This window comes from Otolemur garnettii, unplaced genomic scaffold (assembly GCF_000181295.1).
Source record: "Otolemur garnettii isolate 467f Iridium unplaced genomic scaffold, OtoGar3 scaffold00007, whole genome shotgun sequence".
Classification (NCBI taxonomy): Eukaryota; Metazoa; Chordata; class Mammalia; order Primates; family Galagidae; genus Otolemur; species Otolemur garnettii.
In genome coordinates, this window is record NW_003852402.1 from 20,257,508 (window position 1) to 20,271,098 (window position 13,591).

The 13,591-nt window shown below is 40.1% G+C and overlaps 1 protein-coding gene across 6 annotated transcripts in view; it reads right to left on the minus strand.

Annotated features, from left to right (window-relative positions):
* Positions 1-13,591, minus strand: part of NR1H4 (nuclear receptor subfamily 1 group H member 4) — a 75,568-nt gene that overhangs the window by 39,835 nt on the left and 22,142 nt on the right. For 4 of the 6 annotated variants that reach the window (XM_012801244.2, XM_003783315.3, XM_012801243.2 and 1 more), the window contains exon 3: positions 2,857-3,222. In XM_012801244.2, the coding sequence (XP_012656698.1) occupies positions 2,857-3,222 (366 nt within the window). Of the gene's footprint in view, positions 1-2,856; positions 3,223-10,007; positions 10,280-13,591 lie in introns of those variants that run through there. The other 2 variants (XM_012801242.2, XM_003783314.3) reach the window with 2 other exon arrangements.

The following is a 13,591-nucleotide window of genomic DNA, read 5'->3' on the forward strand; positions in this document are numbered from 1 at the left end:
GTCAAGAGCTATGAGAAAATAGCAAAGGTAAACTTAATATGCACAAGATGTACCCAGCTCAGGGACGGACAGATGGGGTACTGGACGAACCAAGGTTTGGATGAATCAATTGTTTAAACAGAGAAAAACACAGGGAGAATTGAGGCTTCATACGACATGTGGGTATCCTGAACTCAAAAGAACTGGGAGTTAGTAACATTTTGAGTGACAAAACACTCAATCTAATATACCTGATTATTTTATTTGTTTTGCAGGCTTTTTTAGTATTGAATTTTGTAGATTTTTTAAACTTTTTTTTTTTGTTGTTGTTGTTGTTGTACAGAAAAGAGCATCAGTAATTTGATGAAAGCAATTTAGGTCAACATTATAGGCATCCAAGTAAGTTTCCTTCAAGAAAGCACTGTATATAAATCAAATTTGAGAAACTCCATGTTGTAGTGGTACTTTTAACTGAATTGTCTCCCTCAGTGGTTCTCAACTGGGGTGATTGTGCCCCCCAGGTGACATATAGCAATGTCACAACAAAAATTTATTCAGCCTAAACTGTCAATGGTGTCAAGGTTTAGAAACCCTAGTCTATCTTTCCTCTTCATCAATTCATCTTAATAAGAGGGGTTACATCCATTATAGACATTTTGCAATTTGTGACATTTACAAATCTGGTCAGAAGACAAGACACTTAGACCTGAAATAATTAGACTATCATAAAAAATGGAACTACAGATTTAGAGCATTCGCAGGACCTCGAGCCAGCTTATTTAATTTCCTATAGAACACAGAAATTTCTTATTTGAGGACCCAAGTCTATTCATCTGTCTTCTTTCTGAATTCCTAAAATGATGATAAGTTCATTATCACCTGAGGCAGGAAGCCAATCTCATTGTTGGAACAATTTGTGTTAATGTTGGAAAATTCGTTCTTGAATTAAGCCCCCAAACATGCCACCCTAGAAGCTCCATCTTTCAGTCCTGATTCTGTGCCCTCCATCACTTTTTCACTACACAAAGTTAGTTCACCTTTTCTGTAGGTTGGCAGTTGGTTCCTGGACCTACTTTTATTGTTAGTTATTTAAATCCAACTATCAAGCTTGTGATTTGGAAACTATTTTGGTTTTCCAGCCAATGAACAATTCTTTCCCGCTTTATTCCAACCCCCATTTTTCCTTTTCATCTGTAACATAAGCAGATCTCCCTCTCCATAACTCTGCCAGGTCAAAAAAGATTGTCACTTGATATAGGGGTTCAAAGGTATGTTTACTTTTTATCATTTGGAATTGGAGAATTAAGTATGTAAAACTTTTGACATATAACATAGAGCTTTATATGTATTGGCTAAGTCCCATCAATGAACATGGATTTTTATCATGTCATTCAAAAGACATTTGTCCCATACTTACTATGTACCTGGCACTGTGCTAGGTGCTATGGTTAGTAACAGAGGTAGAGAAGACCTGATCTGTGACTTCAGTGAATTTATAAGTTCATTTACTTATACGAACTTGACTCTCAAAAAATGGTCAAGGATATTTCAAAGGCCATAAATGAGATATTTTAACATTTCCTTACAGATCAGTTTTAGTTTTTAAAGTTGGCATATTGGTACTTATTTATTTTAAAAAGTCTCATAATACCACCCCCAGTTTTTAAGAAGTGACCAAAGCATGGTTTTACACAATCTGATTATTTGAACTTTCAAAAATTTAACGTGTCCTTGAGCCATTTTTATGTGGCTAGGTCCTCTGTTTATTTTTGTAGCAATCGTTGGCATCTGGGAAGTCCAATTTGGCACATCAGACAACAGACTCTGCTCAAGAGACCGTTCGGATTCAGCTTATGAAGCTAGCAGAGAGCCCAAAGCAAGGTAAATGTTCTAGAAATATTTGTTGAATGAATAAATGCCACAATAAATAGATAAACCTATTAGTCTGTTGTGTTCTTTCCTCTGGGGTTTTCCAAACATGTCATCTATGCCCACATGGGAAGAGTCCTCTCATCGGACTTTGCCTGGAGTCATTTTCATATTTCATGTGTTACATTTTATCCATTCTCGATGAATTGTAATTTCTTTATGACTCCCCTGTAGCATCTGTCCCAGCTCTATGATCCTGTTAATTAAAATATTCACTGCGTATAAACTATTATTATTTCTTTTCTTTCCCTATGTTTTCTTCCTCTACCTCTTTCTCAATGAACTGGAGTACATGAAAATATATTTAAAAATATCTATTAAATACATTTCTCTTCTTCTTTTTTTTTTTTTTTTTTTTTTTGAGACAGAGCCTCAAGCTGTCCCCCTGGGTAGAATGCCGTGGCATTACAGCTCACAGCAACCTCCAACTCCTGGGCTCAAGCGAGTCTCTTGCCTCCGCCTCCCAAGTAGCTGGGACCACAGGCGCCCGCCACAACGCCCGGCTATTTTTTGGTTGCAGCCATCATTGTTGTTTGGCGGGTCCGGGCTGGGGATTCGAACCCGCCACCTTAGGTGTACGTGGCTGGCGCCTTAGCCGGTTGAGCTATAGGCGCCGAGCCCATTTCTCTTCTTCTTGAACTTCATTGTAAAAGAGTTCAACAGTCTCTTTTTCTCTTTAAAATAATAACAAAAACAAGCAGAACCCACACATAATTAAAGTTAATAAATTCCTTTTGACTATGCATGCAGGTGTGAGTAGAAAAAAGGTTACTCATGTCTTAGCTAAGTACTCTAACAGGGTTGGCCCAGCGAAGGTGGGAGGTAGAAACCAGGGAGGAAAAGTGGAAAGTAATCTGGGAAAAGGGAAGTATCTGGTTCAAAGGATTTCAACGAACAATAGAGTAAAACGTTAACAAGGGGGAAAGTTGGCCCTTTGAAGCAGCTTACCTTTGCACCCCTCACAGGTCAGTGCATTATAATGGTATCCAGAAGCTCTGTCTCCACAAACAACACACAGCTCATCCCCTTTTATTCTCCCTGCCGATGTGCCCATTCGGGGCTTCTTAGTTACAGGTATCTCTGCGATCTCAGTCTCTGCCTGGTAGAGAGCTTCAGGGGGCATTCGCCGGAGTTCGTAAATCCCAGGAGAGTACCACTCTTCAGGCTGTTGTGGGTAGAAACTCAGGTTGGAATAATAGGATGAGGAGGAGACCTGGGGTTGAACTTGGGGAAACTGCACACTGTTGTATTGGGAGTACGGTTCCACTTCCAGATTCTGTGCCAGAGGACCTGCCACTTGTTCTGTGAGCACACCTGAACGAAAGGGACAACAAAACTGGAATTAATGTCATCGTTCTAGAAATTACAGTTTAGCATTATGGTTAGGCATGTGGGCTCTAAGACAAGACTGAAATATTTAATGATATACAAATTAATGACTTTTTAATAGCTTATATAGAGATGGAGAATTAAATGACAGGTGACAAGCTCAGAAAAGTATCTGCAGCATAGTACACAGACCAAAGATTCATGTTATTAATATGTAAAGAGCGCTTGCATGCCAATAAGAAAGCATGGATAAAGGTCATGGAGGGGAAGTTTTTAAAAATATAAACACAAGTATTTTATAAACATTCAAAAATGCACTCATCCTTCCTAATAATTAAATCCAAATTAAAGCTACAATATAAAAGTTTTCATCCTCAAAAATGCAAAAGTGTTGGGGGGGTTTGCTTGTTTGTTGAGAGGAAGTCTCGCTGTCACTGGGGCTAGAGTGCCCAGGCCCACAGTCCATTGCAGCCTTGAACTAGGCTCAAGCAATCCTCTTGCCTCTGCCTCCAAAGTAGCCAGAACTACACGTGCCTGCCACTACCTCACCCCGCCCCCAGTAGTTTTTCTATTTTTAGTAGAGACAGAGTCTCACTCTTGCTCAGACTGTCTTAAACTCCTGAGCTCAAGCATTCCTCCCACCTTGTCCTCCCAGGTAAAACAGGGAATAATAATCCCTACCTCCCTGGGTTGATACAAGGATTATATGAGGTAACACATGCCAGACACTTTGCTAAATGTTTGACACACAGAAAGTACTTGGTAAATCATAGCTAACGTTAAAATAGGAATGATAATTATCATTTCTACATTATCATTAAATAAGTCCCTCATTTATAAAAACTCTGGGTACTAGAACACTATTACCAGGTTATGAAAAATACCTCTATTTCCTGGAAACAGAAACTTTGACTCTTTGGAAAAAAATAAATATTAAAATGATGCAAAACGCTAAAAAAATGTGAATAAGAAATAGGAGAGTGGAAGGATGAGGCAAGAGAATCACTTGAGCCCAGGAGTTTGAGGTTGTTGTGAGCTATGATGCCATGACACTCTACCAAGGGCAACAAAGTGAGACTCTGCCTCATAACAAAGGAAAAAAAAGCAAAAAATAAATAGGAGAGTTTCGAACATACCAATATGCCTGATTCTTTAAAGCATTGTCAGACAACCCTAAATCAAACTTCCACCTCCATCTCTTATGAACAGTGCAACTTAATTAACTCAAACTATTGATGTCAGTTTTTACAGCAGCAAGTTTGAAATGAAAATATCTATCCCAAGGATTATTCTGGGTTGGAAGGTGATAAAACAGATTCCTAGCTCTTCATAAGAAACTCTTGGGGTCATAGTGTTTAGAATTAAGAATTTTCTGGATTTTCGAATAGAGTCCAGGGCTATGTATGCATTATGTAACACTCTTAGCACAGTGTGGGGACCGAACCCAGAATCAAACACAGCAATGATGTCCCACAGCAAAACATAAAACTATTCACACGACATGGAATAAAGACCATAATTAATCTGACATCTGTTTAGGTCAGGATCCATTGTCAAATAAGTTTGTGTCAAACTTCTAGAAAAACCTTTGGTTTAAATGAAGGCTCTTTGCAGTGCTCAAAGGATAGTTGATATTATTATACAGGGTGGACCTAAAGTTTGTGTGCAATTTGAAACAGTTTAACATAGTAAATTGCACACAACCTTATGCACAACATGTACTATTATCAATTATTGTTACTATTACTGTTACTATTTGGGACAGAAAACCTTTATAGCAGTGGTTCTCTACCTTCCTAATGCCTTGACCCTTTAATACAGTTCCTCATGTTATGCTAGAACCCAACCATAAAGTTATTTTCGTTGCTACTTCATAACTGTAATTTTGCTACTATTGGGAATCGTAATGTAACTATCTGATATGCAGGATGTATTTTCATTGTTACAAAGGGGTCGTGACCCACAGGTTGAGAACAGCTGCTTTATAGAGGAATTCCTGGTACCAGACACATCCTCATTTATTTCTCACAAAATCCTATGAGGCAGGTAACATTATTATCCCCCACTTACAAACATATCCTCAAGCACAGAGGAGTTAAACAACGTTAGTCTTACCTACCTACATAGGTGAGATTTGAACTTCCAGAGTCTGACCTCAAACCCCAGCTGCTAAATCGCTCCTCTGTGGGATAATCTCAGATGGGTGATGCTTCCAAAGCATGATAGTCCAAGCCTTTCTCTTCTTCCTCAGTCTGCACTGGAGTCTGTTACTCTATTCACAGCCTTCACTCCCCTATAACAAGGTCTCAAGGCTCTGACTAACTCTATCTTCATTTTCTTTTCCAGCCATTTTTCATATTCCAACTTCCCTGTTCCTTGAATGTGCCTTGCTGCTTCCAGACAGGGGACTCTCCCCATGGGCTGAGCCTGGAGAACAGCACAGCCATTCCCTTCTACAGTTTCATCTCACCAGCCTCTGCCCATCTCTACATGTTCCTTGAAGTAATGCTTCTCCTGGGAGGTTTTCCCAAGAGACGAGAGCTGTACATCCCTGCGAATCCTGGTTCTGAATCTAGTCACCTAGCATTTAAAACTGTGACTTATGGCTGGGCACCATGCTCAGTGGTTATGACACCAGCCACATACACTGAGGCTGGTTGGTTCGAGCCCAGCCCCGGCCAGCTAAACAACAATGACAACTGCAACAAAAAATAGCCAGGTGGTGTGGCGGACGCCTGTAGTCCTAACTACCTGGGAGGCTGAGGCAAGAGAATTGCTTAAGCCCAAGAGTTTGAGGTTGCCGTGAGCTGTGATGCCACAACACTTCACTGAGGGCTACATAGTGAGACTCTGTCTCAAAAAAGAAAAAAAAAAACATAACTTACCTACCCTCCCTGCCTTCCTTTGCTCAGCTGTAAAGAGAAAACTCTCTGCTACACGATCTTCTAGTTCTTCTTTGTATCTAAATCTCCCTAATATATACCGAAAAGTTCATGAACATTAGAATTCAAGGCTTTTCTACAACGGCAAAAGGAGCCCAGACATAGTAAATGTTTGTTGAAAAGAATGCTTTCTGCTTGACCCAGGAAATGATGGACAGAGCACACAGTATACAGTATCTGTACAAAAACCAATTTCCTTTCTTGCATGCCGACTTACTCATAAGAAACCAGCATTAAATCAGTATATCTAACAGACACAAAATTTTGGAAATGGTGCTTTGCCTTATGACTACAAAGTGGAAGAATAAAAACATGCAATTATTACATGAAGAAGGAAAGAAATGGTAAAATATAAGATCTTGATCTATTTTATCACCAGACATGAGTAAAAGATATTTATCAAAGGAACAGGATTGAAAAGAACTAATACGTATGAAAAGCATTAGCTTCACTTGCGTCTAAATTTCAACTTCCCCCAGCAGCCCGGTTTCTTTCTGCCACCAGTCAAGTAAAAACAACTGTGAATCTCTATATTATCTTATTCTTGGATTCTACAAGATCCAGATTCTACTGGTTGTTTGACCTTGAAAAAGTTCTAAAAGTCTCAAGGTCAAACAACCAATAGGATCTGGATCCTATAGAATCCAAGAATGAGATAATACAGAGATTCATAGTTGTTTTTCCTCCTCCATGACAATTTCAACATCTCTGGGCATTTTTTAAACAACGCAATTCTTTTCAACATCAAAAAACACCATGAAGTCCCAATTCAAGTCAGGTTACATTGACATCATATCAGTCCTTAGAATCATCTAGATTAAAATAGAAACCTTTCACAGATAGACATTATGCTAACACTATAAAATATGGTGATGATGTGAGAACCACACACAATAATATTAAATAATGCTCCCATCCTCAAAGCAGTTCCACTTCTAGTATTTCGGGTATGCCCACCAAATCTCTGCAGAGTAGTAAATGTCAGGCAGCTTACAACCAAATAATCCACATGGCCAACGTACTCCAAAAGGTTGGGCTAGAACAACTTACACCATTAACTGACCAGTAGATCGCAGACAACTGCCTAATGCTTTATGCTTCAAATTCTTCTGTAAAATGGGACTATTAGCACTCAGCCCTGCTTTCTCCTAAGGTAGTTCTGAGCATAAAATACAGTTGTAGAGAAGTTTGGGTAAGTTCAGCATCATTAAGAGACAAGTTGTGTGTCCTAAAGAAACCCAGTCTCTTGTTTGCATGAGTTTTTTTTTGGGGGGGGGGGTAGAATGTCAAGGGCTAGGACAAAAACTAGCAAACAAATAAACAAATACAAATACAAAATTCTCTGATAGATAAAGTGTGCAGGGGGGAGGAGTTCCACTTTAATTAAGTATACTTTCTGAAAATGTAAACTTATTTCTATTTTAATGCAGTTTAAAAGGAAAATATTTTTATTAAAATTTGTTTTATCAATGCTTTTTTGGAATCTGTCTGTCAAAGAGAATACAGATTCCTTTATGACAAGGAATTCTCCATGAGAGAATGATGAACTAAGAATTCATAAATGGGAACACATGGGTAGACTCCAAGGAAGTTTGAGAACCCTTAAAAAGAAAGAAAAATTCTTTTAGGTTGAGGTTCCCTAGCTGTCAGTAGATTCTCTACAGGAGTGCCATCCATGGGAAGGTTCTAGAAGCGATAGAAGGTTCTAGAAGGGACAGAAGTTTCTAGAGGTGCCAGAAGGATCCTATACCTACCGAGACAGCAGTAGCTATAACCACATGTTGACATTGAACCCTTGGAAGGTGGCTAATGATCTTGAGGAAGTGAATGTTTAATTTTATTGAATTCTAAATAACATTCAATGGTAAATAACCACATGTGGCTAGTGACTGCCATATTAGACAACTGTGGCTGTAATGAGTTTGTGACTAGGACCACTGTGCCCCCAGATGGGAGAATCAGATCCATGGAATGGCAACAGTACTTTCCCAAGATCTCATATGGGTATCTGGTGCTTCTGAGAAAGGGTCCCAGTTACCTCAAACGTTTTATCCCTGGCACAATGCTGACCGTGGTAAATGTTTAAGGACTATTTGTTGAATTTAAGTGAATGAAAAAATGACCTTCTCTGCCTTCTTTTATTTCCTAATCCATGGTTTCTTGACTACGTGACCCAGATTCATTTGTGAAGTTGTTTGCCACTCCTGGTACCAGGCCTGGTGACATCGGTGCCTCTCCCTGCCTGGCCGGCTGCTCACCTCCTCTGTGAGGCTCACCCCAGTTCCCCCAGGTGGAATTCATCTCTCCTACCTTCTGTCCACACCCTCCATTATAGCACTTATCAGAAACACATACAATCATTTTTATTTGTTTATGGGCTTATCTTCCACACTAAACTTGAGGTAGTCTGAGATTCAGCAGAGAGTGCCCCACGGAGTAGACAATCTGGATCCAATTCACCCACAACTTGCTAGGTACATGAACTTGAGGAAGGCACTGATCTTCCTTTCAGCTTCTGTTCCTGTCTTTACAAAACTGGAATAATGCAACATCTATGGGACAGGTTTATGACAAAGATGAACTATTGCAAAGAATGTCAACTGCATAATTCCTGACACAGTTGAACCATTTGATACATTTTTGTTATTGCCATAGTCTGTGAACTCTTCCAGGGAAAATATTAGATTATATTTTCTTTCTTTTCATTCCTGGCACCTACAAGAATGCCTGACCCATGGTAACTGTTTAAGACATGTTTGGTAAAGTGAATGGAAAATTTTCTCCTCAGCCTTCCAACTGATTTCCATTTCTAAATGATTTTCCATTTCAGTCACTTTTAAACATCACCTTTAAAACAAATGGTACATTGCCAAGTCTGTGATCAAAAAATACGTTCACAGTTATTATTGCAAACATGATTAGAATGTTTTTGCTAAAAATGTGAAAGGTGAGTGTCTATTTTGAGAAAAATATTAAAATAGTATTTATGTTATACTGTAGTTTAATTACAACCTGCTCTAATTCACAGAAAACAAATAGCCTGAACCTAAAGCTCAACTCTTTACTTAACCTGATTCGCCATAGAAACTACTGGGAGAGACTTACTGTGAAACTAGTTCATTAAATTACAGTTTCTCAATCTCTTTCATTTATTTATTTATTTATTTTGTGACAGGGTCTCACTCTTTGCCCTTGGTAGAATGCCGTGGCGTCACAGCTCACAGCAACCTCTTGAGCTCAAGAGATCCTCCTGCCTCTCAATATCTTTTTATTATTTTTTTATCACAACCCATACTTTAAAATACATTTTATATCATGACTTGTGTACACGCTTAAATACATATATGTAACCAAAACTAAATTCACATAAAATAACACTTATCCTTACTTCTGGAGAGGTACTCTGATACTTCCTTTCTATTCCAGTTTTTAGTACAGGTCACAGGCCACTAAATAGATCTCCTGATCCACTGTGATCCAAGACTTGCTGTATTAAAAACACGGTGTTCAATCATGTATGTTAAAATGGTTTTTTTTTTTCATTGACTTCAATGTTAACACTGTCTAACTTTGCCTTGACAGAATGGTGCTAATTCAACACACTGTCTCATGACAAATTTTAGGGGAAACAGATTTAATCCCACTGCTATAACCTACTTAGAACACTATAAAAATCACTCGTCCCAGCCTCCCACCCCAGTCTATTGGGTCCGACTGAGCCGTCTTTGACAGAGATCTGTTCTTTGATCTCCAACAGAAGTTTCCCCAGATTTCCTCCGTCCAGATGTAAATAAGCTCAAGCAAGAGCACCTGTGACCAGCATCCTACCTTTAGCAGACTTCCCACTCATCATCTCTGTGACAAATTCCGTTGGTGTGCGGCTATGCTGAGGACTAATTTGAATCGGATTTGCTAACCCCTGAAACTGCATTACCATCCTCAGCTTATTCACAGCGACTGGAAATGAGACTAGGTAAGGAGTGAAAGAGGCCAGAGGTTAGGTGGTTTACTGATTAACTTCATTACAGAGCAGAATATTTGTAAATGTTTATGAGAAAAGTCCTCGATGCCAAATTGCCTAGTAAGCTGGAAACCAGTCGCTTAGATAAACATTTTCACAGAGCACTTTCCCAGTTTAAGAAATTCTAGAGGGTAGATTTCTGTTCAGCAGCTCTAAGAGTGATTTGGAAGTCAAGGACCACGCTCTAGGTCTTGACATTTGTCCTTATCTAAAGGCAGCAGGGTGGTATCATTTTGTGACATCAGGAAACAGTTAACGCACAATGCTTATCAGAGCGAGGTCTGCAGACAACTTGACCTGACCACCCGGGTTTGTATCCAGTGTTATAGGTTGAATTGTGTCCTGCCCGCCACCTAATTAATACAGTAGGTCCTCCACTGGGATGGGGTTACATCACAATAAACCCATCATGAGTTAAAAATACTGTAAACCCATCTTAAGTTGAAAATGCATAGCCTCGCGTACCTTAAACACACTCAGAACACCGATCAGCCCACAGTTAGGCAAAAGTGAGGACTATCTCATGCAGTTTATTGAACATTGTGCTGAAAGCACATTTTTTTGCATCATCAAAGTCTAAAAATCATAAGTCAAACCGTCCTAAGTCAAGAATGTACGTTGAAGTCCTAAACCCTTGATACCTCAGGATGCGAACTTCCTTGGAGATAGGGTCATCACAGAGGTAATCAAACTAAAACGAGGATTAGAGTGGGGGCCCTAATCCAATATGCTTCATGTCCTTATGCAAATAGGAAACTGGGAGAGAGGGGCAGACACCCACAGAGCCAAGCTGGTGAGGAGAGACACAGGGGAAAGCTGGCCATCCGTAAGCCAAGGACAGAAGCCTGGAGCAGATCCTTCCCCCACAGCCCGCAGGGGGAACAAACCTCTCTGACACCTTGACTTTGAACTTCTGGCCTCTGAAAGTCACCTTGTTGCAGCCACCCTAGCAGACTAATACACACAGGGTTTCTTGGCACTTACTAGCTCTGGGAACCATGAACGAATTCCTGAACCATTTTTCTCATCTTGATTTCCTCATCTGTAAAATGGGGCTGATAATCACACAACCTCCTAGAGTTACATGTGAAGGAAATACAACCATATTAGTAAAATGCTTAGCACAGAGGGTTCCTACCTGTCATCCTCATACTGATGCTACGATTATTCTACTTTGGATTCACGTTACAGCTTGGGTTGCTTATTCAATCAGAATAATTCTGTGTTGGATCCTGCAGCATAACTCTGGGAAATCAAGCTTCAGCCTGTGGGTTGTTTTTAGAATGGAGGGCTTTAGAAGGGGATTCAGTAGGTCCAGGGTTGAGCCATGCATAATGCAGCCAGACGCCCGTGTAACCTTAGGCGAGTATCTCAGCTTCCACGGGCCCTGTTTGTCTGCCTTAACAGATGGTAAAACCTAGATAATAAGTCCTGCCCTACTTCCCTCCTAGGCCTGTTGTGAAGATAAAATGAGATAATAAATATGAAAGCCATCTTAAATGGCAAAGGTGATCTGTATAAATGTAGTAATCACTGTAAGTTATGCCGAAAGCCTCTCCTACAGGCACATAGTAAGTTTCCAAAGTGGCCCCATATACCATTTGTCACTGGATTCCCCCTTGGGACCTTTAAGGACAATACTACTTCTGAGGCTCACCATCTTCACGTCTGTTTTATAAATGGGGAACAGTAAGTCAGTGAGGCTGAGGAATTTTTCTATCTAACTAGGAAGGGATGAAGCTGGGACTTTAACCCAGGTCTTCTGACTCAAAATTTCATGGTTGAAAAACTAAGGTTTACTTGTCCTGAATGGCAAGAAAGATAAAAGGAGTGGTGGTCTGTGGGTGTGTTTGTATTCACTCCTGACCTCCCTGGACATCTGATCTCACCTCTTCTCCTCCAAGTCCCACAGTTATCTCTGCCTTGAGAGGATCGTAGGTGAAAGGGCTACCCAAAGGCTAGGAAGCAAGACAAACGATTTTTGAATTTTCTATTTCAGGAATTCGCCACTGAGTTTTTCACTGGTCAAAATATATGGATATGGACCTTTCTGGTGCCCTCGGAAACATCTATACTAAATAAGAAGTGAGCAGGATAATTCAGCTGATCTTAGAAACTTCTGTTGTTACTGAAATTTGCAGAGAATACAGAATATTCTTCTAATAAGACTGATGGGATCCCTTTGCTTCTCTCTGAGAGAAGATCAGCTGCCTGGTGTTTGTTTGTTGTTGTTTTTCTGAAAGTCCATTTTTTGTTTTGAAGATCTGTGCTGTCTAGAACAGTAACCAGTAGCCATACATGGCATCTTAAATTGGAAAGCTGGTTCCTCAGTTACTCCAGTCACATTGTAAGTGTTCGGCAATCACATGGGGGTGGTGTTACTGTATCAGACAAGGTAGATGCAGAACATCTCCCCGATCTCAGGAAGTTCTACTGGACAGCACTTAGGTGATACTTGGGAGCAATATGGGTGATATTGCCCATCACAGAGTATCGACCTTCAGCCATGAAGTCATAAAAACCAGGGAAGTCCCAGAGAAAATGTTGGCAATGCTTTGCTGAGAACTACCCTCATGGGGATATGAGAGCCACAGACTTTAAGCAACATAATCTCATGGAAAAGACTTTCCCAATTGAGAAGGTGAAAAGGAGTATCCTTTTACCCTGGAGGCTCAAACATTCAATTTTGATTACTTGTCCTGATTCTATTCTGGCTGCCTACTTACTAGTTATGGAACCTTAAGCAAATTATTTAACACCATGGAATACCCATTCTACCATAAAGGAGGAAATAGTAATGGTACCTACCTTACAGGGGAGTTGGGGCTGAATATTAATGCAAAGAGAGTACTTAGGATTGAATATTAATGCAAAGAGAGTACTTAGGATGTGCCAGGTGTTCTTCTTGGCAATTTGTTAAATAAAGCAAGTAACTTGCATGAAGTTAAGAAATTTGCCTAAGACCACAGACTAGTAGACGGATGGGCCTGAACCCAGGAAGGCAGCTAGCAAATCGCAAAGACGTGCAAGTTTGCATCATGCACTCTGCATGATGTCCGACAAACAGAAAGCACTTAAGACAAGCTAGCTGTCCTCGTCACAGTTCTTTTCATTGCTGTAGATTTATACATGTGCAGTCTGATTATACAGCCAGTCTCTCTTGGTGCCTCTGTTTCTTAACCTGCATGGTTAGCAGCTGAGCCCTAGTCTCAGTGGAGTCACCTACCTGCCGGCCACCTTGTCTATTACTCTCTGACTTCATTGCACGCCCTTCCCAAGCTATGCATGTCCTTGCTAAAAGAAGCAGCAATCATTTCTATAATAAGGACAGGCCCCTTCAATATCGCTTTCCTTCTCCCATTTCTTTGCTACATTAACAATAGTACGAGAT